We start from the raw sequence: 26,751 nt of genomic DNA, 5'->3' as shown, positions 1-26,751 counted from the left end.
CGCTGCTGCATAATTATTATTATTATTATTATAACTGCAGCGCAGTCCCAAGAAGGTGAATTCTGAATCATGAATTATGTTTACAAACGCTTTATTTTTGGCACTGTCATGTTTTAATTCACTTCACTGATATTTTTAGTGTTATTTCTATCAAAATTAAATAAAAATCTATTTCACAGTTCAAGAAAAATCAATTAGTTATTAATTAGTTCATGTACAATGGAAAAATATAGATATATTTTGCCACGGTCCCTGATATCACCACCCTCGTGTTGGGGTCCACGTCCCCAAAATCTTCCCATTGGAGTGGATGTAATACAGTGGGTGCATTGATGCTGTTGCACAAGCCTGTGGGAACCAAGACATGAAACGACAGGCAACTGTTACACTCTTAAACTAACAACTAATAAACTATTACTCCATTATAAATCGTATACACTGAAGCATTTCTGAAGCTGGTACTTACATGATAAGGTATTAGAGAAAGAAGAGAACCCAGGGGATATTTAGTAAAGTCCAGTTGTCCTGAGATGGCCTCTACTCTTCCATGTTCCTGTGTCATAGATAGCAGTCTGCAAAAGAGAATATATATATTATCATGCTGATTATTATTATTACTCCTTCAGTAGATACATACAAAATTCTTTTAGCTTTCTGGTGCGATGTGACTTGTACCCACTTGAGTTCTGGGTGTCCCTCAATGATGGCGTATCCTGTGGGCAGCCGTCCACCCCCATCGTGACTCAGTGCTGTCCAACCACAGTCCACCAGCAACTGGTTCCTTTGTGGGTAATGACCTATGACCCTCGTTAGGACTCGTACAGCCACGTCTTCCAGACTACAGGAGCCAATTAAAGACTGCTGTACATCTGTGAATCAGAATGGAGGGATGTTTCCGTCATATTCTCACCATCCACTTCAGGCAGTGGTAACCTAGCAGGTAAGGAAGTGAACCCCTGATCAGAAGGTCCCGAACTGAACCCAGCAAGGTGCCAGTGAGCAAAACACCATCCCCACACACTGCTCACTAAGCAGGGTTAAAGGGGTTAAATGCAGAGAACACATTTCACTCCATTAGAGGCCCACATCACATACAACCCCAAATCAGATGCTGTGGACAACCATGGCATTGACTTCTGGATTTATCACATTCACATTTGTTTTTTTTTAACTTCCAAAAAAAAACTGAATTGTTTGCAGTTTAATTTGAACAAAGAATAGTTCAAAGTCACAGTTAATGTCTGATGCATTGGATATCACAGTTATTGAGCCAAAACTTGCACTGTTACCCTTAACACACTGAAATTCGTCCAGATTCCTTGAATCTTTCAATATTTATTATGCACCATATAAGGTCATTTCATTATTACCATCTCCTTCTGATTTTCTACCAACCTGTACATAGCAAGCACAGCAACCGGTAGCAAGAGTGTCTGCACACGTCACTGACCGTAAAACACGTAATTCCCAGGATGCACCTCACTTAACATTGCCATGTCAGCGACTGGGTGGCTGCAGGAAGGGGTGGAACCGATGCTGGACTTAAGACCCTGAATACCCACAGCCTTTAGCCTGGTTAAAAAATAACAGGCAGCATTAGACTTTATTAGGCAGAATTTATGCTGATATTTATCATGATGTTTTTCCAGAGCAACATAATATGTACTAATTTTCTGAATATGTAACCGGTACCTGATATATGATTTACATTACATTGGGGTGATTATCTATGTAGAGTGACTAGGCACAGGGAGAAACTACACCGTTCAAGAACACAATGGCAGTAAAAAAGGGACTGGCTCAAAGGCAAGGACACAGATATCCCAGATTACAGACACAACAGAACCTGAAGGTATTTTTTGGCCAGGGCGCAAAGAGCCTCTCTCTCCTGTGTTCTCTTAATGCTGGCTTTTGCTTGTGAGTGCATACTGAAAGCGCCTGCAGCCGTTTGGCCATACGATCTTACTTCTCCATGAACTGCAGGACGGACGTTGTAGTTTCCTGAGCCACTGCCTTGATCTGCTCCTGGCCTTGGCAAACGTAGGTGTTCCCACAGTGGGCGTATATCCCAGTAAGCTCCACCCCAGGTGTTGCTGCGATGTCTTGGGCCAGTTTTTGGGCCTTGGGGTTAGAGTTTGGAACACCAGCTGGAAGAGAGTTGTCACACATTCCCTCATTTTGCCTGAAGGAGATGATAACTGAACAATTACAAAATGAGTCTGAGATCTGAAGATCGCACTATCACTCTCTTTCCCAACCTCTTCCATTGTTACAGTCCAGCTTCAGCCAGACGTTCCAGACCTTCCCCTTGTTTAGGGGTCTCCTTTTCAGCTCTTCTAGGGCAGTGTCGTTGTCCACCAGCACATGGAAGAGGGACAGCCGTTCTGACAATTCGGCACAACGCTGCACTTTGTCGAAGGGCAGGGGGTAGGCGTAAAGGATGTCATCGTAACCGTGGTCTGCAAAAAAAGATGCTTCGGCCAGCGTGGACACCACAATGCACCGCTTCGAGCCCCCCGTCATAATGTCTGCACACTCCCTGCAGGAAGACAGCTTCAGTATGATGTCCCGATCACTTGCCCGAGGTTCATTGTGACATGTTTTGAGTGTGTGTGTGTGTGTGTGTGTGTGTGTGTGTTGCAACGTTTGCGACTCTCACGCAGTTTTGTGGGTTTTCATGTGAGGCCGCAGCTGCACCCCGAGTCCCTCGAACCGCTCCCGCATGTCTTTCGCGTTCCTTTTCACCTTGTCCAGGTCGACCGTCAACACCGGGGTACTGAGGTCCTTCGTGTACTCAGCCGCCATTGTTACTATGTCGACAAAAAATGTGTTAATTAAGCCACAGTACAGGTACACGACACAGATTTACTGTTACAGTTTTTGGATGTTTTAGAATCCATACGACTGTCGCCCATGCATTTATTTTTTCTAATTGGTCATTTCAGCTATTTTGCAAATCAATTTTTGTCCTTATATACTGTAGCGTTATTATAATCTCTTACGATGAAAGTACCGCTTGCGTGACCACTAGTCCAGGAAGAAATGCCCGAACTCGGTCAAACAAAGATTGTTTAGGAGAAGAACGACGACTGATAGAATTTTCGGCCTCATCGGATCACGTGGCTTTCACGGTGCATCCGATTGGTTAAGGGGCTCGTTTTGTATCACGTGACCAATGGTAGAGATAGTTTGAAAGGCCAGACTGACAGCTGCACATTGCATTACATTGACAATTACACAACAATTAATAAAAATAAAAAAACGTATAATTTAACACCTGTCTCATTTGAGACTACAAAACCTGTCCACTTGAAATGTGTGATTCAAATTAAAATATAAAAACGTACTTTATATTTACATAGTTTGGTACATATATACATGCATTCCTTATATAAATTATAACTGTAAAAATTAATAACAATGAAGAACATTTTGGTCTTGGATATTTTGAGCAGTTTACAGATTTGTCCATGCATTTGTCCAGAGATTTGTCGGTCTCCTCCAACAACATTCCATGCTAGAGGTTTTTAAAACAAGGTTAAAAACTCACGTTTTTCTGTGGCTTTTAGTTAGAACTGGGTAAGGAACGATGTTTATTGGTAGTTTTGGTACTTGGTTATGTTTTTATTTATTATTTTATGTTGTAAATGTTTTATGCTTACTTGTATTCGTTCTTAGCTGTCAATTTTATGTACACATTACCCTGTACAGCACCTTGGTCAACTGGTTGTTTAAAGGCGATCTATGAATAAACTGAACTTGAGCATTCCTAAAGCATAAACAGATTTCCACTTTAAAAAGAAAACAACAGACAACAGATTTATTACAATAACTCATTTTATTGTACTTACACTGAAGTCTGACAATTTGTGATTCAAGTGTTCAATGTGGTATCACTTCATTATACCTTTCAAAAGGTAAATGCTTAAATCTCAGTGCTCAGCAAGAAAAATGTATATTCCTATTATCAGTAACTCTGAACATACTGAGATTGCCCTGCAGTAGCTGATTTGCATGTTAGACCCTAACAGCACATAAAAAAGAAGCAAACCTGCATGTTGTCACATTGAGCATCATAGATGGAAACAAATGTGAACAGGAGTAGCCTTGAACATGCGTCAGCTCCAGCATGTTAGGAATATTTAGGCAACCATGATGTGATGTGTATTGAAATGGCTGTTTTTATCACCCTGAAAAAATTGATTGGTATTGTGCAATTTACAGAAGATATACAAGTTGAACTCCAGTCTTCTGTTAGTTTTAGCACCTTCGTGTAAATACAAAACAATTTCTACTTTAAAAGACACAGAATGAACAAAATACAAGAATAAAAAAAATACATTTGTGACAATTCTTTAAAATTTAAACATTCAGGGGGAAAAAATGAGTGTTACATTTAGCTTTGTTTTAAATGCTGTCATCAAGATCATCCAACTTCCTTTTCTTATTCCACTTTCAGTGGCATCTTTTGGAGTCATCTTGGTCCTGAGGACAAGATTAATGTTTCTAGGCTTTATCAAATCATAATTTTGGTCTCTGTTTCGGCCCAACTATAATCAGTCTTCCACAAACCTTTTTTTAACTCCAGTAATGTCTTCTTGGCCTCAAAAGCAAGCTGACTCCCTAAAATCTGATCTCACAATGATCCCCATGTCCTGGCCCCTCCCCCCTCCTTTGCCCTTTCAGCAGACCCACTTGATGAAGCGCTCGAAGAAGCTGGGCCTGGACAGTTGGCTGAAATCCAGCCCTCGGAATATGGCTGACTGGTCATTCATGGCTAGCTTGGTCAGCACTTGTTGGTCCACATCGCTGCCCATGGCTACCACCGTGGGAACGCCCTCCACCTTACGCATGGAATTGATGCCCTCCGCCAGGCCGTTCTCACTGGTGACACCATCGGTGATGAAGACGAAGGAGAGCTCGGCGTTGCGCCGAACCTCCTTCACCACACTGTTGACGGCGTACATGATGCCACTGCCCACGTTGGATGACGAGTCCATGTAGGCCATCTTCGCCAAGCCGTCTGTGATGGTGGTGAAGTTGTAGGACAGCGGGAACTCCACGCGCTGCTCAGTCTCGCTGCCGTACTGTACCAGGGCTACACGGGCGTTGCGCTCATCTGCGTTGCTCCGGGCCAGCGTCAGGCGCTGAGCCACTCGCTCCACAAACTCTTGGGCGTGGCGGAAGTTCTCCTGACCAATTCGCTCTGAGCCGTCCAGCAGGAAGACCAGATCCACAGGACGCTGAGCACAGCTAGCCACAGCGGGTTCTACAAAGAAGAATGACCGACAAAGTACAAATGTGCACAACATCAGAGACTCAATCACGCACTTAAACGAGGGGAAAAAAAGTTGACTTGACAGCTCACATCTGACCATTACTGTAATAAATAAGCCTTTACTAAGAGCACATTGCTGTGCTTTGGCACAAAATTTATCAACACCTGGCTACATTTGCTTTGAGTATTTATTAAATACCGATCAACAGTATGCATAGCTTTATAGTGAATCAGTTTTTTCTTTCAAAAATATCAATGTACTGTACTCTATCATTTTCAGGTACTGCAGTCACAGAGCAAAAATGGTCACATTTCTTTCATTATCTGCTCAGTCACAATAAGAGAAAGCACAAAATATACAATAGAACACGGTCAGGTGCAATCCTTACCAATCCTATTCCATTTACACCACTTTGGGAATTCTAATAACAAATGTGTAGGAGAATGCAAAATTCACTGAATGCACTGACGAAGTGAAGAATTTGCATTAATTATGGGACTGAAGATAACGAATGTATGAAATAAGATATTTGATGAGTTTGATATTGAATGTTTCAGCATTAAAAGTAACGAGTAAAGCCAACATTTCTATTAATGCTGAAGTAGTAGTTAAGGTATACAGTTAATGAAACTAGAATGTATTAAAATTATATTATTCTATAAGAAAATTCAAATGAAGAAAGGCATTCATTAGAGCTGCATTCCTTACAATCAGTTTTTGAATGAGAGTGTTAAGGACTGCACCTTGGTCTAAACTATAAATATATTCAGAACTCATGGGCATTTTCACTAAAGACCTAAATATACTGCTGTACATATTTAAGCAATTCATTCATGTTTAAAATCATATATTCCAATTTCTGCAATGATGCAATGTTCTTCAAAATAGGCAATTTCAATCTGCCAAAATGATTAAAGACTGAATGTGCAAACAGCAAAACTGTCTCAGTGGCTTTGAATTATCACCAGCAATGCCTGAAATCCACATAATTCACATTATTACAGTGTACTAAGAAAACAAAATGAAAATCATCTTCTAATGCAAATCATCCAGTTATTAAAGTAAAAGGCATGTCTTCACTGTGAATGTCACCCCAACATTTAAAGCCTGAGGTGACACTGAACTGAGGGGTGAACAGGGTATATTTTGCCCACTTTTTAAAAGGTCAGTTTAGGTTAGTAACATTCTGTAGCCCCCTGTAATTGTTAGCTACATGATTACATTTCCGCCTGTGCACTGTGTTAATACCTCCACCTTTTGGCCATGCTAAAAGCAAGTAACTCCTCTGCCATGCTAAGAGCAACATTAACTTAATGAGCCATGCTACCACACTATCACAGTGGTTCATATGTAGTTTAAACGATGGCAGACCCTTCAAGCTTTCAAGATTTAATGTTGCCCGAGGTTAGATCATACACGTCCAAATATTGTAAAATCCTGCTCCTAGTGTAAATAAATCAGTTCCAGCAAGGGCGTGCAGTATTATCCACAAAGGTCTAGTTTGCGTGCAGGTGTTGAGGCGACCTTTATTTCAGCTGTTCGAACCCAGGTGTCAGGAGTAAATTGGGATTTGAAGTGAAAACCTGCAAACCAGCCTATTCTGGATAAGTTGGACACCCCAGAGTTACACTAGGGTCGGCATGCGGACTTTCTCGTCTTTAACAGAGCCCAAGGGCTTTGTTGGGATCCCCCAGGATGTCTCCATACACAACCCTGAAAGAGTCAACAAACTGCTCGGTCCACTGCTGCCTCTCGAGTCCGACGGAGAACTTGGCCATCTGGGCAGTGTACGCCATTATGGCCACGGCTTTCCCGTAGGTATCAGGATGCTTGGCCTCCTGTAGGGAGCTGATTAAGTTTGAGATGCCTGGCACAGTGCTTGGGACAGGGCTGTCTTCAAACAATGGAGACCCATTCCACAAGGATGACACATCTGCAAGTGAGCGTTAAAACAATAGCTTTAGGGGGTCACCAGTCAAGTGGCCCCGCCCACTAAGCGCAGTGCTGTTGTCACTGAGCATCTTTAATGTGTTCGGAATGATGGGGCTTGTTGAATGTTCATGGCTCAGTCAGGGGAATAATTTTTCGTGTACCCTTCACGTTGCATTTGCTAAACAGAGGTCTCTGCACAACATAAATATGAATGAAAATTTTATAACCTCATAGAGGTTACATTACCATTATCCTAAAATGCAGCAATAAGACCCATTTTATGGTGTCTATCAGTGGCCTACAGAAATCACTCAATTAATTGAAAACATAAATAAGAAGGGAAAATCACTTTTTTTTTATGGACAGGGAGCCTGGCTTCACTAAGAGGCACACTGAAAAGCAACATGCTGGATGCATTACATATGTTCCACGAATTACATAAATGTTGCAAAGTGAATATAAAATGACTAATTGCCTTCTGGGGGTTGCTCATTTCATTCAGGTAAAGCAGCTAATGTGTCAACAGCCTTCTTACTGGAACATGACTAGAGGAGGTTCAAAACTGAATTAGTGTTTAGGCACAGCACAAATCATTAATTTATCCAAAATAATCAAGCTAAACCAACACACCCATATCAGTTGATTTAGTTGGAGTTTTGCTATGTCTGCAGAAAAACAGCTTCTTGTGTGCCAGAATTCATAAATGTGATGGGATGGACATAACTATACTCCTTTTATCTTAATCTAGCATAGGGCCTTTTCTCCAGATATGCCATTTTAAAGGTGTCAGAGTAAACCCACCACACAATAGCACTCAGTTGAAAAAAAGTGAATTGATTGTCACACAGTGAAATTTGTCCTCTGCATTTAACCCATCACCCTTTGGTGAGCCATGACAGGCGCATGGGGAGCAGTGTGTGGGGACGGTGCTTTGCTCAGTGGCACCTTGGCGGATCGGGATTTGAACTGGCAACCTGCTGATTACGGGGGTCGCTTCCTTAACCGCTAGGCCACCACTGCCCCCGCTAATAATAGCCCCATAAAGAATGGGAAAATGTTTTACCCCTGCCTATTAACAAATTAACAGCTTAGTATATTGAAATTCCATTTTAAAATTCTTACCAGATTTGCATGGAAGGTCAGGACACACAACGACAGGATCTAAAACATGAAGACAAAAACGTCAAAGGCCAGCCCTGTTGCATGCAGCAGAATCTAGTTTTAAAGATAAAAACAAATAACAGAATAATGTAATACCAGGGCAGAGCACTGTCTCGATTTTGTCAATGAATTCCTCGGCGACCAGGTCCGCGAAGCGGCGCATGCCCATGACACGGCCCTGCTTTCCCCCTGTATTAACGCAGGCAATGGACTTCAGACTCTCGTTATCCTCGAACTGATCGAACATGTCCCCAATGCCAATGGCATTCACGTCAATGTTTGTATCTTGAGTGCAGAGGTAGTTGAGCAGCTTGTCGTCATCGCGTGGATCGAAGCGTCCGTCGGTGATGACCACCACGGTAACGTTGGCCTTGCTGCGCCTGCTGTCGCGGATCAGGTTGTCGTATGCAAATTTCAGGGCTGACGGGGTGAAGGTTCCTCCGGCAATCCACTCCAGCTTCTTCACCGCGTCTTTAAAGGATGACAGAGAGTCGATCTTGGGGTCGTTCAGGCGGATGGCCTGGAATGTTCCGCTGTGACTGTACTGCACCACGCCCACTCGGGTTCCTGAGAGAGGAATATTCACACAAAAACCACACAAGACATGTATTATTGAGTCGGTAGGTTGAAGCATGTCTTTTTTTTGTCTTACCTGTCTGTGCATTGGGGTCCTTGGCAATGGAGCCCAGTCTGTTGATGGTGTTGATGACAAAGTTCTTCTCCAAGGTGAAGTTAGTGAGACCCACACTTTCAGAGCTGTCAATCACAAAGACGATGTCGAGAGCGCCACAGCGCTTCTCACAATCTATGGATGCAAACAGAGACAAAATAAAATTCAACATAAAATTTGTATCTTCAGTGAAGATTCAAAACTTCCGAGGGTTGCTCACATGAGCCAAATTGATAGAATTTGCTAGCAATAAAATAATTTATAAGGTCAACCACAACAGCTCACACCACATGTTTTACTGTTTAATGACACCCACCATGTATTCATATAATCAGATAATTAATTGATCATGAATCAGTCATTCCCTGATACCTGTTTGGTATGATTTATCGGCACATTCTCATGCTCATGTCACCTTTTCTATAAAGAATTTAATTGGTCATTAACCAGTACTAAAGATTATTTTATGAACTTTCGGGTAAAAAGTGACTTTAATTCTCATTCCTCTGAGCTCATATTGTGCTCAAACATTCTTAGCCACTTGACGAAGCCACTTACCACAGCAGCCACACGTCTCCCTGATGTAGCTCATGACATCACATTCCTAGAAAAATGACATGAGCATTGCTAATAGGCACATGTATTCAAAGAAAGATTAAATTAATGAACAGTGCTTACAGTAAGTCCAGGGTCTCCCTCAGGGCCAGGATCTCCCTATAAAAGATTAATTGTATTTAGTGTTTTTCAATTGCTCATCTTACCTTTAACATTAAGTACCTTGATAGATACACAGCATGTGAAACATACACAATAAAACTTATACTGAGCACAACCTGACAGGGCTATAAACATGCCCCCAGCTCCTAGGCAAAGGGTCATTAAGATGCTTACATCTCGCCCAGGATCCCCTCTAGGTCCTCGTGGTCCAGGCTCACCTTGAGGTCCTGGCTCTCCCTGGAATGCAAAGGCGTGTTACATCATACAACAACACCATACCAAGCAAGAGGCACTCAGCTACAAATGCATTTTGGATTCCATGGATTCTTCCTTGTTAGTAAAATGTTGTAGATTCCTTCTTTCATATTGTCAAACCTGTGGCCTTCCAAAACCAAAGCACTGTTTAATAATACGCCAGACAGAGAATTAGTTAAAAAAGCAAAATAGCTCACTGGTTCTCCTGGTGTCCCTTTGGTGCCAGGATCCCCTTTTGCCCCACAGTCCCCTCTGCTGCCCCTAGGACCAGGAGTACCCTTCTCTCCCCGATCTCCCTGTAAACATGGGGACATTTTAGTTACTTTTGCTTGTTATTCCTGTATGATCATTGTTGGATCACAGTTTGGAAATAACAAAGACATACGGTTGCCCCTCTTCCTCCGGGATAGCTGAAGCCAGGCCTTCCAATGTCACCCTAGATAAGCAAATACCATGATTGCTTTCAAAAGACTGGAACTCAATTTCTATTGATTAGAATATACGGTGTACTCAAGTTTAATGTACCTTAGGACCTAGGGAACCAGGATCACCTCTAGGCCCAGAATCGCCTGGGTCACCACGGGTACCCTGTTAGAAAGAGGATCCATAAATATGGATATCCAATCATTTTTTTCCCCTAAACAAATAGACCACATTTACATGCATGGTGGCTTACATTTGTTCCTTGTTCTCCTTGTGATCCAGGTGGACCCCTTGGTCCTGGCAACCCATTGTCTCCCTACAAGGACAATACAAAACAAAAATGGATAAAAAAGGGAAAAGAAATTAATTACATCACTTATAAATAAGTTCACTAGGAGTGTAAGAATTACAATTGGCGGCCAAATTCCTCACCTTAGAGCCTTTGTTACCAATTTCACCCGAACGGCCTCTTTGCCCTTCAGGACCTTGTTCACCCTAATATTGCCAAAGAAACAGATACAAAATAATAATATAACATATAAATATTATTATAAATAATAATAATGTATATGCTGTTATGTTATAGGAAGCTGTTTAGTTTTTTTATCACTTTTTCTCCGTTGGGTCCATCAGGTCCCTGATTTCCTTTTGGTCCAAAGTCACCTCTTCTTCCCTACATGGTAAACACATTGTCTAAATGTATTAATTATTTAACTTGCATCTTCAAACCTTAGATTGTGTATGGTATAATATACTATATTTCTTGAATGGCTTACAGGTTCCCCTTTAGGTCCAGGTCTTCCAGGTGTTCCCTAGAAATGAGGAAAATCAATTATTATTCCATATGAATATATCCCAGACAGTTTACAAGAAAAACAGAAAGACTGGTATGTTAATTTTTTTAATTAACATTTAATAACTTTGCATGCACTGAATAAATAGAAGAAAACATATAAATATCCCCAAAAATAAGCATACTCACTGCTGATCCTTTAGTCCCAGGAAAACCAGGTGTGCCAGGACTTCCTCTCTCTCCCTATAGATAGAAGTACAGATGAGATAGTTCTAAAGACCTTTAATGATGTGTGTTGCCTTTTTATAGGAAAAACAGTAATCCCACTAAATATCGTTTATGGACATATTCTAGATCTATATTCCGTCAGTCCAAGACCAATTCTGGACTTTTACATGACGTGCAAACTATGTCCACTATTTTTTGACATCTAACTAACTAACCCCACTTGGACGTCAATATGCAGTCAAACCCGGACGTGGTTTTTGGATGTCATGCAGGTGTCTAACACAGGTGCAAGAAATTGACATTATTAATGAATATACCCACTGTAAATGCTGCTTCTATTATTATTATTATGGCAATTTGCACATACTCCAGAATGTTAGGAAGAGTGATCAGATGAATTGCAAAGTCCCTCTTTGCCATGAAAATGAATTTAGTAAAAAAAAAAAATTCCACTGCATTTCAGCCCTGCCACAAAAGGACCTGCTGAGATCATTTCAGTGATCCTCTCATTAAGACAAGTGAGAGTGATGAGGAGCACAAGGGTGGAGATCATTCTGTCATGAGTTAGAATAGCAGACTGGATGCTTTAAAAGGAGGGTGATGCTTGAAATCATTGTTCATCCTCTGTTAACCATGGTTACCTACAAGGAAACACGTGCAGCCATCATTGTGTTGCATAAAAAGGGCTTCACAGGCAGGGATATTGCTGCTACTAAGAATGCACCTAAATCTACCATTTACAGATCATCAAAAACTTCAAGGAGAGAGGATGAAGTGTTGTAAAGAAGGCTTCAGGGTGCACAAGAATGACCATCAAGAGTCTCCTAAAGATGATTCACCAGTGCTCAGGAATGGCAACAGACAGGTGTGAGTGCAGACTTAGAGGATGGTCTGGTGTCAAGAAGGGCAGCAAAAAAGCCACTTCTCTCCAGGAAAAACATCAAAGACAGACGAAAAGGTCCTGTCTCGTGCCAACAGTAAAGCATCCTAAGACCATTAATGTGTGGGGCTGCTCCTGCAAGGGAGTGGGCTCACTGACAATTTTGCCTAAAAACACAGCCATCAATAGAAGAGAAAGAAAATGATGTGATTGTCATTGTGATACACAGCAGCACACAGTAAACACAATGAAATGTGTCCTCTGCTTTTAATCATCACCCTTGGCGAGCAGTGGGCAGCAGTGGGGACGGTGCTTTGCTCAGTGGCACGTCAGTGGCACCTTGGCGGCTCGGGATTCAAACCGGCAACCTTCTGATTACAGGGCCGCTGCCTGAACCGCTAGGCCACCACTGCCCGCGAATAATGAATGGTACCACATCCTCCAATAGCAACTTCTCCCAACCATCCAAGAACAGTTTGGTTGCCTTTTCCAACATGATTGAGCACCATGACATAAGGCCAAAGTGAGAACTAAGTGGATCATGGAAAAAAACATTGATATTTTAGTTCAATGGCCAGAAAATTCCATGGACCTTAATCCAAATGAGAATTTCTTATGAATCCTCACAAGGCGGAAACAAAAACCCCAACCCAAAAACTCAGGACATTGCAGAGGTCTTGAAAAAAAAGGGCCAATACTGCAAATATTGTCTCTTTGCATAAACTTTATGTAATTGTCAATAAAAGCCTTTGAAGCATATAAAATTCTTGTAATTTTACTTTAAAACACCAAAGTGACAAAATTAACTAAAGCAGCAAACTTTGTGAAAAACATTTTTTTGTGTAATTCTCAAAACTTTTGGCCACGACTGTATATGTAACCAGGTGATTTATATTGTGCATATACAAGCAGTAAAACTGTGTTTCCTGGTGCAGTGAAAAAACAGGCATCTGTGCCTTTAAGACAAGCCGATGATGTCATCACCCACAGATGGACGCTGCAGTGCTTTCTTTCTGCGAATGCGCATGTGAAAACCAATTTGAAAGACTTGTGAGCATGTGCCAGTGAATGACTGAATTTGTGGTTAAGCCAGGTCAGTTGGCCAAGATATTAATGTGTAGTCAAAGTGTTTTAATTTCATTTCCACGTAGGAACATAAAATTTAACCTGCAATGTTTATGTTTGTTTGGTGCAGTGAGTTGCACATTATTTTCTGGATTAGAACTCATCTATACAGAGGTTATCCAATGTGAAAAGTGGCTATCTGGGATGGTTTCGTATTAATCTGGTATTGATAGTGGACGCATAGGCAACCTATTTTTGCTTTCAAATATGGGGACTTGCAGTATGACTGCCTTCATATTTCTAATCACTTGTCTACTTGCAGATGGACTTGTCTACTTGCAGATGGAATTTGACAGGACAGCCACAGAGGGCTTTAAAAGTATGTGTGCAGAGCATTTGAAGCATGACACACAGCCATCTTTCAGGACGGAATTTTTTGTATTGTTTTGTATTGTGACCAGAAACCCATGAGGTGTGATAAAGAAGTCTGCAAAGAAGACTTATAAAGTTGCTAGATAGAATTAATAAAAATGGAAATAAAAATGGAATTGATTTTTTTTGGCTAAGCATGATGTGTACAACTGTAACATGTTTAACTGTATTTTCAATAGAGAAAAGTTTAAAATGCATATGCATATCCAGGTGCACACAAATCTGCTCCTGAGACGATCAAACAGAGCTGTAGGAGAATGAACTTAAATAGTGCACCACCTTGTGAAATGGCACAGTTAAGTGAAAGTGAAGTCATTGTCATTGTGAAACGCTACAGCACAGCACATGGTGACACAACGAAATGTGTCCTCTGCTTTTAACCATCACCGTTAGTAAACGGGGCAGCCATGACAGGCACCCGCGGAGCAGTGTGTGGGGTCTGTGCTTTGCTCAGGATCACCTCAGTGGTACCTTCCGATTATGGGGCCACTTCCTTACCCGCTAGGCCACCCACTGCCATAGTATATTAAATAGTATTTAAAACTATAGTATTTAATAGTTTCGTATTAAGGACTTTTAAAGTATTTATTATTTATTACTGTTTAAAATACTTATGCACAGAGACTAGAAAAAGTACATTTACATTTGCAGCATTTATCAGACACCCTTATCCAGAGCGACTTACAATCAGTAGTTACAGGGACAGTCCCTCCCTGGAGTTAAGCGTCTTGCTCAAAAACACAATGATCGTAAGTGGGGTTTGAACCTGGGTCTTTTGGTTCATAGGTAAGTGTGTTACCCACTAGGCTACTTCCACCCTCCCACCCCCACCCAGTAGACCTGTAAAAATGATATCTAAAATTAGTTTAAATGTTACGTAGAAAAGACATTAACATGACTTCACTTGGATTAGAATTAGACCTCCTATGGAGATCTTGCGGACATAAATACTGGACGTTAGGAAGACATAAAGAAAGAATTCAGAGGATCAACAGCGGACGTGCAAAGATGACCTGGAAAAGACGCTGCTTCAACGTGGCTATGCGCAGTGGGAAGTTTGTGTTGACTGTAGTAGCCTGCCTTACCTTAGGTCCAGCATCCCCTGGAGGGCCAGATGGACCAGATCGTCCAGGGCGACCGGGATCTCCCTGTAGAAAGGAAACTGTTGAAAAGATTCCTATCCAGCATTCAAAAACTGTATTTACACTGGACAACTGGGTACCACTGGATGATACTGAGATGCTACAAGATGTGTTCTTCTTAATATTTTAGTTGTTTTCATTTACCTTTTCTCCAAGGCTTCCAGGTAAACCTATATCACCCACATCTCCAGGATGGCCATCAGGTCCCTAAATACAAAAATATATATTTATAGATTTTAAAATATACTATTACTGTTTAAAATACTATTGATTTTTATAATTATATCATACATCATACTCTGATCTTAACAGTCTAAAAGGTAATTTCACTTTATAAGATTATTTAACATTAATACGAGTTCCCCTAGCCTGTCTATGGTCCTGCAGTGGGTAAATGGTGGTAGGTGTATAGCGAGCTTTGGCCATTCTGCTCCGCCATTGAGAGAGCGGCAGTTCAGATCAGTTATGTCATTATAAGGGGAAAGATTACACAATGTCATGTCTGCACCAAACATTGTAGTTTTTGAATGGTGTTGATGACGTCATTTCTGCCGGCTCACTTGTATACACGTCTCCTCCTCGTCCCGCCTCTCTCTTCCTTATTATCATTTAAAGCTACAGAGACCACAATGGCGCGTCCTGGGGAAATCTCATTGAGGGACTGGATAAAAGTTGCTGTGATTCTGCACCAAGGATGAATTTCATAAAGAGACTTCAGATGCAGTATTAGGGAACCAACAAGGCCAATATAAAAGCAAAAAAAAAAAAATCAAGTCAGGGGACTGTTAAAATTCTGACGACAACAGTTTTTCCAGGAATTTGTGGTTCACAGAATAGTATTTTAGCCTTCTCCCTCTGATTTGGGTTGTTTCACAAGGCCTGATACTTGGTCCTCACCCATGCAGGGATGGTTTCCTACATCCTCTATTCAAATAAATATGAAATATGACACAACCACAGCTATGCTGGTGGTGCACAGTGCATGGCCAGATTACAGAGATTCAGAATAATAATAATACCTTGTCGCCTGGGTCACCTTTACACCCAGGGGCTCCTATGCGACCAATTTTACCCTGTAAAGAAGAATGACATAAGTATTACATATGCAATTCCCTCACAACTGAATGAGTATTAAATTGCCTGAAATGTTAAAATAAACCTTTTGTCCATCTGTGCCATTGCGCCCAGGCAACCCTGCAACACCCTGTATAAACAAGAAAAAAAACATAAAATATCTGAGGTGTTATCTAACTTATTACTATGTTAGTTCGTTGATCTTTCCATTTTTTGAAAATACGCAACAAAACTATTATACAACAGTACTGTCAACTTAGAATTAATTTAGTGCGTCTTGCAGTGTCTGTAGTCCCTTCAACACTTGTGTAGTCTAGTGTTGTCTGCTACACCATGGTCCTAAAGAACATTGTCTAATCTCACAGTAGATAAAAAAATCCTATCTGACTTGACTTGAAAATTCAAGACTGTACCTTCTTTCCTTGTGTGCCGATTTCACCCTGCAAATACACACAGTGGTGTTTAGTCAAGACTTAATTAATTCACATTTAATTGCACAAGAGATAATCATGTCTAAGGTATTCTTACCTTATCACCTTTCAAACCAGGCTCTCCCTGAAAATTAAGAAAGAAGTGTATTAATAAATTACAGGATAACATTTCATGTATATTAAGAATAAAAAGATCAGACTTACTTTTGGGCCAGGGTGTCCAATAGGACCTTCAATACCAGGGTCACCCTAAAATAAAACCACATTTTAATTACATAAATATTAGGTATTTCAATAATTTAAAAATGTAAAATTTTTTGGATGCTTCCAGGGATGGCTTGTGCCTTACCGGTCGTCCTCTGTCACCTTTTGGACCAGGAATTCCCTGATCTCCTTTAGCTCCCTGTAATCAGCATAAGCGCAAAGCAAGAGCTTAATAAGCACAATTACAATCTGTATAAAATCACAGGCCTGGTGGGCAAAAACTCACTTTCTGTCCTCTGTGTCCTTGTGGACCAGGGGGGCCTGTTGTCTCCAGACATCTTACTTTATAGCACTGAGAAAAACACAGAAGCATTAACGTGTTAAACAGTTTGGCATGAACCAGCATGTTTTAAAAAAAATTAATGAAAAATAATGGGTATGGTTTTGGTGAACGTTTCTCTCACCTCTTGATAAGCCAGGTGTTCCTGCAGAAGCAAAGAGTACAAAGAGTGAGGAACTGTAAGAGGAAAAAAATCAGTTTCAGGCCGAGCTTTGGGTCGTTCTCACCATTGCTTTGATGATGCGCTCGATTGCGTCTGTCCTAATGTTAACTCTTGAGTCTATGACCTCCACAGCCAGGTAGTCATGGCGATAAACTCCTGCTGGAGAGTTGGCGATCTCTTTCAGCCCAGCTTCGTCCACATTTTTGGATGCAGCCACGACGAAAATCTTGATGCCTTCATCCCTGGCCTTCTCTGCAGACTTCTTGATCCCACCACAGGGGTTTCCGGTAACATGCCCATCAGTGATGACCACAGCGAAGCGCAGGGTCTTCTCATTTGAATGCTCCATAAGCATCTGCTCAGTCATGTTGCCAAGTGCGCAGTCAATGTAGGTTCCTCTCCCGAGGTACTGGATCTTCTTAAGTTCAGTGACAAAGTCATTTGGGTTGGTGATTTTGCTGATAATTTTGCTTGTCTGAGAGAAGTGCAAGCCACCCACAGACCAGGACATCTGCACCTGCCCCAGATAATTCGTCTCCTTGAGCTTTCCAACAAACTCCTCAACGAAAGACTGGATTTTTCGCACCAGACTGCCAGGCGGAGGCTCCTGAAGAGCGATGGTCTCAGACGTGTCGATGGTGAAATACACATTAATGGGGCATTCTGCCTTCTCTGTTGGAAAAAAGACAACACTGTTAGAGAAGGTAAGGCACAACCATGACAAAAACAAATTGTAAGCAACCGTTAATTGTGCATAATTAGTCTTAAATTGTTGCTAACATTGGTAAACATCCCAAATTCTACTTACTGCTGCAGTCTTGAGCAGACATTGCTGCTTTGTAAAGAAGGCACAACAGCAGGACTCTGGCTAACCCCATCTTTCTCCTCATCCTGAAATAAAAATTGGTACTTGCATGAAATCTCACATTTTTAAATGCATTGCTCAACTGCACTGGATAAAGAGCAGAAATCTGAAAATTACTATTTCTAAATTACTAAATTACTATATACCTGTTCAGATGTTAAAATTATTATAAGGAAAGCGGCGAACCATCATATCAGCATGGTTATAAAACATTCATGATCCAACCTAGCCAATACTGAATGACTTGAATGTTATTTGTTACAAAATGGATTGTTGAAATGATTGTTGTGAAAGTAAAATCATCTCAACATGCACTATGCAATGAGAGGACTAGGATTAAACAGTTACAAGAAAGCCTTCGGTTATGGTGAATAATCATAAAAAAAGGCTTCAAGTTGCTATGATTTGGTCATGTGGTCTGATGAGTCCAGACCGACCCTGTTCAAGAGTGATGGGCGCATCAGGGTAAGAAGGGAAACACATGAAGCAATGCACCCATCATGCATAGTTCCTACTGCACACACATGTGAACCAGAAGACCCAGGTTCAAACCTCACTTACTACCATTGTGTCCCTGAGCAACCCTGAGTGTTTCCAGGGGGGACTGTCCCTGTAACTACTGATTGTATGTTACTCTGTGAAAGTGAAGTGATTGTCATTGTGAAACACTGCAGCGCAGCACATGGTGACACAACGAAATGTGACCTCTGCTTTTAACCATCACCAGCAGTGGGCAGCCATGACAGGCGCCCGGCCAGCAGTGTGTGGGGACGGTGCTTTGCTCAGTGGCCCCTGAGTGGCACCTTGGCGGATCTGGATTCGAACCAGCAAACTTCTGATTACGGGGGCCGCTTCCTTAACCGCTAGGCCACCACTGTCCCTCTGGATAAGACTGTCTGATAAAAAAAATGCCGTAAATGTCAATGATCTGGGGTTGCTTCGGTAGGCCAAGTCTGGGTTTAGCTTAATCTTAAAGGACTGGACCTTTAATAAGTGATTACTAATAATAAAGGTTATCAACATTATTACTAGGGGTTTAATTCTTGCTTGTTTTATCAAATTGAGCATTGAGGAAATATTTACCAAATTTTAACAACATTTTACAGTGCTGCTCCTTAATGGATTTAATCAGGGTCACTAACGGCAACATGTCTAATTAGTGCCATGTGAAGGCCACTGGTTGGCTCAGGTGTGGGTCTCTGGACATATTTCTGCTCAGTGTCCAGTGGAAAGGGCTGGTCCATGACCTTCAGAAAACCCCCTTCAGCTTCCAAGCAGGCCTGGCTTCTGGGCTTGCTGTATAAAAAAAAATCTATACAACTATATGAGCAACAACTGGTTCTTCGAAATTTGTATCTTAATGAATTTTATTCATTTAACGAGACATATTTTACTATGTTTTTTTTATATTGCTCTTGTATTTCCATGTGTGTGTGTGTGTGGAAGTCATTACACAAGCAATTTCCCTACAGGATTAATAACGTCTTCTGATTCTGCATTCACATTTAAACATGCCTCCTATTATTCAGGACACGCCTTTGGGCCACGCCCACTCCAGCACCCTAAATATGACCTTCAGTCACCCTAAATATGACCTTTTTTGTGACCCGTTATTCCCGAATACGCTGTGCGCATGCCCGAACGATGCCGCTAACGCGGCGAGTTCGATTACATGTCGATTCATCGGCGCGATCAAAGGTTTACGTTATATGTTAAATGTACGGATGACGTTCTGCTAATTCAGGGACAGAACAAGAATGAAACTCTCTGATGAACCAATATAATGAACATTTATTATGTGAAGGGATTCACAGATCCGAGAGTTAAGGTCAAACATTGTAAAGCTGAAACATTGACATGCAAAGTTTACTAGTTTAAACATTTTACACAAAACCATGCATTAGATCAGAATGAACAACAGCGAGGGCGCCACAGTCCGGATAGAGAAGGGATACAACCCAGATGAATCTGAAATGATGGGGGGAAAAGTTTTCCAGGCGCAGAATGAACGCATTTTGTCGGCACAGAGCTACCGTGCACGCTGGAAAGGAGAATCAGCCCGAGAATCAGTGGCCACTGGGACAACTATGTCACCATCATTAAGCTGGAAAACTCTCAACATTAATATAAAACTGGCAATTGTAGACGCAACACAACAACACGTTTTCTTACAGAGTAGACATCTAAAAAATGATTTTTTTTCCTAATGCATATTGTACTTTTTTACGTATTAATATTTTTTTTTTATCTTAACTCAGGGTGACGCACCTACCCGCGTGGTGAGAAATATATCCGCAGTGTTTTCACGAGCACATCGCGCAGAAATGCCGGAGAGAAGGGCGTCGAATCCGGGCAGGACGGGAGCGGCACTCTCCTCTGCGCCGTTCCGCCGAAACTCCGCTCGGTCTGAGCGTCAGGTCCCTCCTTCGCAGCGGCGGCGGCGCCGCCGCCATCCACGTGGGGGCGCTGTGGGTCCACACGGCCTGGCTGCCTCCAGTTACACGGAGTCACACGTGTGCCAGCAAGTCGAATAAAAAAATCATAAAATCCCCTTTTTATTGCTGTTCATGGTCTCAAGCAGTCACTAAACAACACCAATAATAATAATAATAATAATAATAATAACAATGTATCAAAGTAATAACAAACATGTGTAGAAAGTACAAGTGCTTTATCTCTAAATAGTTGCACGTTTTTGAAATGATGAAAAGCAGACATCCGCTCCATTTTACAAGAGCTGCAAAAGGAACGAAATCTAAACGAAACACCTCATCAGGGATCTGTTAATCTCTCCGATTCCCGCTGGATGCCGATCCAGAATGCATTCAACGGGCAGACTGCCAGAGAGATGGTCCTCTGTGATATTTAAATGCAAACATTACTGCGCATTAATATTACAATTTTCAAGCAGAAATGACTTTTCTGTTTAAGAAAAGAGTATTTGTCGTGAATCTGAATGGGTTTCATTTGGAGTGGACCACCACAGAAGTCTTTAAAGTGATCATTGCCTTTAAAACAGTTGTGCTCATTAAAATAGCTTTAAAAATGCTTTAAAACTTTGCTTTGGGGCTGCTAGAGCAGTTTGTTTCTCAGGGAATACTAAACCCAGGTCCGTGCCAACAACAAAAGCAATCAAGCTTTTTAAGCATGGGAAAGCCATCTCTTCACCGGTGACATTTCATAAAATCACGCTGGACCCGGAGGTGCAGAGCGCCATCCCTCTCTCACCAATCACAAGGTCGCAGAGTGGAAAGGCTGACGTCCGTTTCCATGGCGGCAAACCAAAACAGCATTAAAAGTGTGATGCTTGGTCACTCCACTTTGACGGGGTTCCTTCCGTACAGTGAGTCACACGCTCACAAATCACACACAAACTCCCTCTCTTCTCTTCGCATTTATTCACCAAACATACACACAGCTGCAGCCCCAGTCCCAACGAAACGAAAGATCAGGCTTCACTCTTTCTCCGTGCACGTTGATGGAACTGGCCCGGAATTGTGCTGCACAGTATCAGTATAGCCAGTGGAACAGCCATGGGGTCTGAACGACGCGGAAAGGCGGGAGGGACATAGATAACTCCTACATCCTCTCTAGGGCTTTACAGGAGTCTCTCATACGCTGAGAAAATTCTTGGTGTTGAAACCGTTTTTTTTTTGTTTTTTTTAAGAGGACCACGTAAGTCCCTGCTTCACAGCGGAGAGTGGGACTCTGTATTTTAGTCCGGGATATCAGCACCATGTTATATTGGTGGGTTAAAAATAGATGCTTGGGTGTCACTTTGGTGGTGTTCTTTTACCTTGAGGAGAGTCCCTGAATCACGACAGTGAATGAGGAACATGGTGGAACAATACCTTACATTTTTCCCCTCTCCCTATGTTGCTCCGGCACGGATTTGAACACGTTGCTTGACGAATGGCTTTTCCTCATTAACAATTTGGATCGTTTGATGCACCATCCCTCATGCCACTCACAATCCAAAGCAGACTGGTCTAGTTTAGATGCTAGCAGTAGAGTTTATTGAAATATGGTCTTAGGTCTTGCTGGGATCAGATTACACCGTGAATTAAGAAGTGTGCTGGACTTGGAAACGGTTTTGCCAAATCAGTAAAGTGTGCTGACATCGTTTATATGGTGCTGCACACCAGTGAAATGCATTTCATATCAGTTCACTCACGTCCAACCTCCTTTCGACAGAGGCGAGTTTTACGACTGATAACCTGCAGGATGGGGTGTGAGACTCGATTTCTGCATGACGGCCAGTGTGGTCCCACACAGGAGTATTCACTGGTAAAGACCAAAATCATGACTCTCAGTGATTTCCCCTCCTCTTCACTTGCCAGCTTTGCCCTTCAAATGAAGTGCCATACTTTAGAACGGAACACCTGTTATAATTTTAAAGCTTGCTGTTTATTTAATACACATTTTAAAAACTTTTTTACAACCTCATAGCGATCAGTGCCAGACAATCAAATTGGTACAGCTAACATGAAGGCCAGATAGTTTTGTGAATTCACTTATGAATGTAGAATATGTGAATATGCTCCAGTTGCTTATTTGCACTGACGGTTTGCAATGCTCTTGCTTCCTTGTTAAAGACAAGAAAAGAAACCCTCACTGGTGAGTGAAGACAGAGAACCTTCAGCACTGGGAACACTTTTGCATATTAATCCATATCTCTCTCTCACTCCGTTCCATGTGTTGGCGAAGGGTGCATATTTCCTTAAAAAGAGAGATGTGGGGGGACTTGTTGCTGCTCTGACTCGGGGGCTTACCATGACTCATTCTGAAGGAATGGCTCCACCACTGCAACCCCCCTTCCCACACGCCTGAGTGCAGTCGCTCTTGGCCCTTTAGCCACCTTGGAGTGTTAAACAACTTCGAAGCACCAGAACCCATCCTCGCGGCTACAGCTGAGCGTGCATTTGCCTCGCACAATCTCAGATTGCTTGTCAAAACAGACTTTTGAGTTGGACCTGAGCATCTAGTAGTATCAAACGTGCACCATTACAAAGGATAAGGAAACAAGGAGTTGGCCCTAACATTAAACAATTTTTTATATTTCCTTGGATATTTCAAGCTTCTGAGCGCCTGGAAAGTCCAGGGAGGTTTTTGGAAAGACACCAGTTTAACATGGCGAGGATTCAGCGCAGCTCAAAACCCAGGATTATTTGTGCATTTCTCAAATTGCATTGGTAATGCTTTGGTTGTCCTCCAGTCTGATCTTTAAACTGTGGCATCAACCTTAAATTTTTATTCATGTTCAATTATATAGTGTTCAATAGTATATAGTGCATAATGTGTATCATGATTTCTCTTTCTGAAGGACCTGTTTTCTTTGCAAAGGACATCAGCCAACATCATCAAACTAGTGCAGATAAACAGATGGCTGCGATATTTTACAATGTTCCATTTATGATCTCACTGACCTTATTTTACCTGGTTTTTAAGCTTTGATTAAATTGGATCCACTAAATAACATTTATTTCACAACATGCAACACAAAAGATCCTAACCTACAAGAGATCCTCACCTAAATAAGTATGATGTTGTGTGGGCCTTCATCAGGTACTCATAACACAGATGCACCACAGGACAAACGCTAGTGGCCCAGCATAATGATTTATCCATGATTTCCATAAATGCTCTGTTTCCACCATGACAGGCTCCTCTGTTCATTAACCCAGCCACACTTTACTTGTGTCAACATGCAGAAGGCGTTTGTTTTCCCAGAGACCACCTTCATGTTGGCCAAGCATAAAAAAAACTATACACTGGACCTCACCTCCGCCATCCTACTCTACCCTATGATATTCACATTTCCCAAATGGCAAAACAGAGGGTCTCTTTCAGGGTGCTCCACACTGGGAAATTATGGCTCATTTGCTGCCTCAGACCAATTTTGGGATGGAGCCTGGTGAAGGGAGTGAGGCATTGGAGTTGTGAGCTGATGCTTCCATTGAGTCATTTGTGTAAAAAGCCTGTGGGCAGCCCTAAGCAGGCCTGAACTCCCAGACTCCTGTAGCTTCTGGTCTCCTGCTGCAGTCCAGGGAGTCAATCAATAGATTGTGATCTGAGGACTTGTAGTGTATTCTGGGATCACACGCTCATATTTCAGCAGTTGTAGTGAGGAAGAATCATGGCAGTAAAATGAGGCTTGGAGATGTTTCTTGTTTAATTTTAAAATGTTCAATACAGAGCTGTCAAATAGTTTACAGTGTTTTAACTTAAAATATTACGTTTCTGAACTCTCATCCCTGCTTTTCTTCCATCTTTAAGAACAAAAGTCCTGGCCATGAATGCACATCCTTCTTGTCCCAGCGCAGGAAGATCTGCTCCAGATGTCAGGGCTCGATGTTTGGAGCTGGGGGCAGATGGGAATCATTAGCTGTGCTTTGCCAGTCCTCTTGCCTCTGAAAGTGCTGTAAACTTTGTCGTCTTTGCAGTCTACTTCTCAGGCCCACCTCAGCTACACCTCTTATGCACAGCCGTCTTCAGGTCACACCACACATTTTCTATTAGATTTAGGTCTGGGTTTTGGCTGGGCTATTCCAAAACTTCAGTTTTCTTTTAGTAAGGTCAATCTTTTGATAATTGGGGTCATTGTCATGCTGAAGGGGGAAATTCCTCTTCTAATTGGTCAGCCTTCTTGACCAGTTAAATTGTTTTATTGCAGGGACATCCAGTAACGCTTGTTGCATATTACTGGCATACCTTCCAACAAGACCCATCAATGACCCTAAGCACACAGCTAAAATAATGAAGGAGTGGCTTCACAACAACTCTGTGACTATTCTTGAATGTCCCAGCCTGAACTCTGACTTAAACTTAATTGAGTATCTCTGGAGAGCACTAAAAATGGCTGTCCACCAACATTTACCATCCAACCTCCAAGAACTTGCAGAGGATCCCCAAATCCATGTGTGAAAAACTTCCCAAAAAGACTCATGGCTGTATCAGATCAAAAGGCTCCTTCTACTTAATACTGAGCAAACTGAGCCCTTCCTTAAGTAGGCTCAGGTGTTTCTTAGTGGCCTTACTGGAAGACTTTTCTCTAGGACCAGGGTTGGGAAACGCTGCTGTAATCAGCCTCTGGGGCACCAGCTTTACTCAATACATCTGTCAATTTAATTTGCATTCGGCGTCCGTGTTTCCCTGATTGTTGCCAGGATAAATGTACCCTGTTTCCGCCCTGTCGCTGCAACAGTCATTATAAACCAACAAACATAACATCATCATAACATAAGAAATGACCTGGACTGGACGACTGCCTGTAGTTCTAGCATCATCCATGTTTCAGATGGTGTATAATGTTAGTTCCTTTATTGTACTTGCTGTTTGTGAATCAAGAGCGAAGTATTTCCGTACATGTGATGTGTGTCTGTCACCTACTGTCCCCTACTACTGGTGCCCCAGAGGCTGATTACAGCAGCGTTTCCCAATCCTGGTCCTAGAGAAAAGTCTTCCAGTAAGGCCTCTGCTGCCATGTCTATTGTCTTGTTTATGGTCTTGTGTTTAGATTCCCCTCCATGCACCCACGTTACTGCCCTTTTTATGAAGTTGTTATAATAATTGGTAAATGCAAGTGTATGTCAACAAATTGGCGTTTCTATTGAGGCCACGAAGTTCAGTGAGCTAGATGTCTTTGAATTTTGATAATATCCATACTTGGTTGTTTGTTTGATCTTTTATACATTTTCTGTAGTGCAGTTATACAATACATTGTAAGTCCCTGCCAATATAAATGAAATTCACTTTGTAAGAAAAATAAATGAGAGGGGGCGTAGGTTATTGCAAGTGTATGTTTCAATAGTGTCAGCATCTGGCATCAAAATTCGTAATACTTGGAACTTTCCAAAGTACAACTGGGTCTTGTCCATGGAAATTTGTGCAATATAATGGAATCCCCATCCCTCTGTCTGTGTCTTATCTTGTCAGAAAATATATGTTTATTTAATAGGTGATCCAAAGTAGGCCAAACTTTCCAATATATTAGATTATGTGTATTTCTCCCTCACAAGCATCCTTGTTTGTAAGTTGCTTAGCTCCCTTACGGAAATGTGGATATTATCAGAGGGATCTGATGCTCCCACCTAACCTAACACATTTTCAATTGAGTAAATAACAAGAAAAACAATATTATGAACTGTTTGGTGAAAGTCAGGAACAGATACAGCTCAACTGCCTGTAATGTGAGCAGAGAACATTTTTCATTATTTAAGGTGACAACTGAGTAGAAAAGTTCCCCTCTATTGCAAAGAGTTTTACGCTCAAAATGTGTCACTCGGAAAATATATAGAGTAAGCCTGCATGGTGTGACTGAAACTAGTTAGATGAATTAAACACGAGTGATGCACGAGTGAAAATCATTCCCAGTCTGATAAAGTGGGAGACGCAGCAGCAGCACAGCTGGTTCGAATCCCAGGTGTGTCTCATCCATGTTCATGTGGGTGTCCTCTAGATTTCTCCCCTCAGCCAAAGACATGCAGGTTTGGTGGACTGGCAATGCTCAACTGGTCCTTTTCTGTGTGTCTCTGTGTGTGTGTGTGTGTGTGTATGCATCCATTTTGTGATGGACTGGTGCCCTGTCCAGCGGCTGTTCATGTTTTCTGCCAGCAGATTGTTAGGAAAGAGTCCAGTTCCAAAGCAGGATTTGAAAACAGATTGATGGAAGGAGGCACAGGGTACGAGCAGCACTGC

General features: G+C 41.8%; 2 protein-coding genes across 6 annotated transcripts; both read right to left on the bottom strand.

Annotated features, from left to right (window-relative positions):
- Window positions 1-74: 74 nt before the first annotated feature.
- Window positions 75-3,124, bottom strand: LOC114790664 (D-threo-3-hydroxyaspartate dehydratase). 3 transcript variants are annotated; one of them, XM_028980910.1, is made up of 8 exons: window positions 3,014-3,124; window positions 2,660-2,810; window positions 2,259-2,539; window positions 1,967-2,147; window positions 1,451-1,572; window positions 638-869; window positions 467-572; window positions 75-348 (listed from the first exon to the last, which is right to left on the bottom strand). In XM_028980910.1, the coding sequence occupies exons 2-8, from the start codon at window positions 2,803-2,805 to the stop codon at window positions 259-261; spliced, it is 1,158 nt and encodes a 385-aa protein (XP_028836743.1). In that variant the 5' UTR covers window positions 2,806-2,810; window positions 3,014-3,124; the 3' UTR covers window positions 75-258. The 3 variants fall into 3 exon arrangements, with proteins under 3 accessions (XP_028836743.1, XP_028836742.1, XP_028836744.1); XM_028980909.1 differs by having other exon boundaries at window positions 3,003-3,119; XM_028980911.1 differs by having other exon boundaries at window positions 680-869; window positions 3,003-3,119.
- A 695-nt stretch (window positions 3,125-3,819) lies between these two features.
- col6a2 (collagen, type VI, alpha 2) lies at window positions 3,820-20,456 on the bottom strand. 3 transcript variants are annotated; one of them, XM_028978865.1, is made up of 28 exons: window positions 20,323-20,456; window positions 17,998-18,080; window positions 17,254-17,861; window positions 17,151-17,171; window positions 16,973-17,038; window positions 16,832-16,885; window positions 16,687-16,731; window positions 16,580-16,606; window positions 16,465-16,491; window positions 16,137-16,181; window positions 15,997-16,050; window positions 15,122-15,184; window positions 14,921-14,983; window positions 11,420-11,473; window positions 11,214-11,249; window positions 11,048-11,110; window positions 10,870-10,932; window positions 10,691-10,753; window positions 10,540-10,602; window positions 10,400-10,450; window positions 10,212-10,310; window positions 9,934-9,996; window positions 9,721-9,756; window positions 9,601-9,646; window positions 9,025-9,177; window positions 8,469-8,939; window positions 8,334-8,372; window positions 3,820-5,269 (listed from the first exon to the last, which is right to left on the bottom strand). In XM_028978865.1, the coding sequence occupies exons 2-28, from the start codon at window positions 18,077-18,079 to the stop codon at window positions 4,683-4,685; spliced, it is 3,042 nt and encodes a 1,013-aa protein (XP_028834698.1). In that variant the 5' UTR covers window position 18,080; window positions 20,323-20,456; the 3' UTR covers window positions 3,820-4,682. The 3 variants fall into 3 exon arrangements, with proteins under 3 accessions (XP_028834698.1, XP_028834696.1, XP_028834699.1); XM_028978863.1 differs by having other exon boundaries at window positions 20,327-20,450; XM_028978866.1 differs by lacking the exon at window positions 3,820-5,269 and adding an exon at window positions 5,453-7,212 and having other exon boundaries at window positions 20,327-20,450.
- Between the last annotated feature and the right edge of the window lie 6,295 nt (window positions 20,457-26,751).

This window comes from Denticeps clupeoides, chromosome 5 (genome assembly GCF_900700375.1).
Source record: "Denticeps clupeoides chromosome 5, fDenClu1.1, whole genome shotgun sequence".
Classification (NCBI taxonomy): domain Eukaryota; kingdom Metazoa; phylum Chordata; class Actinopteri; order Clupeiformes; family Denticipitidae; genus Denticeps; species Denticeps clupeoides.
Note: the sequence above shows the minus strand (reverse complement) of the source record. Positions and strands in the feature narration are given on the sequence as shown.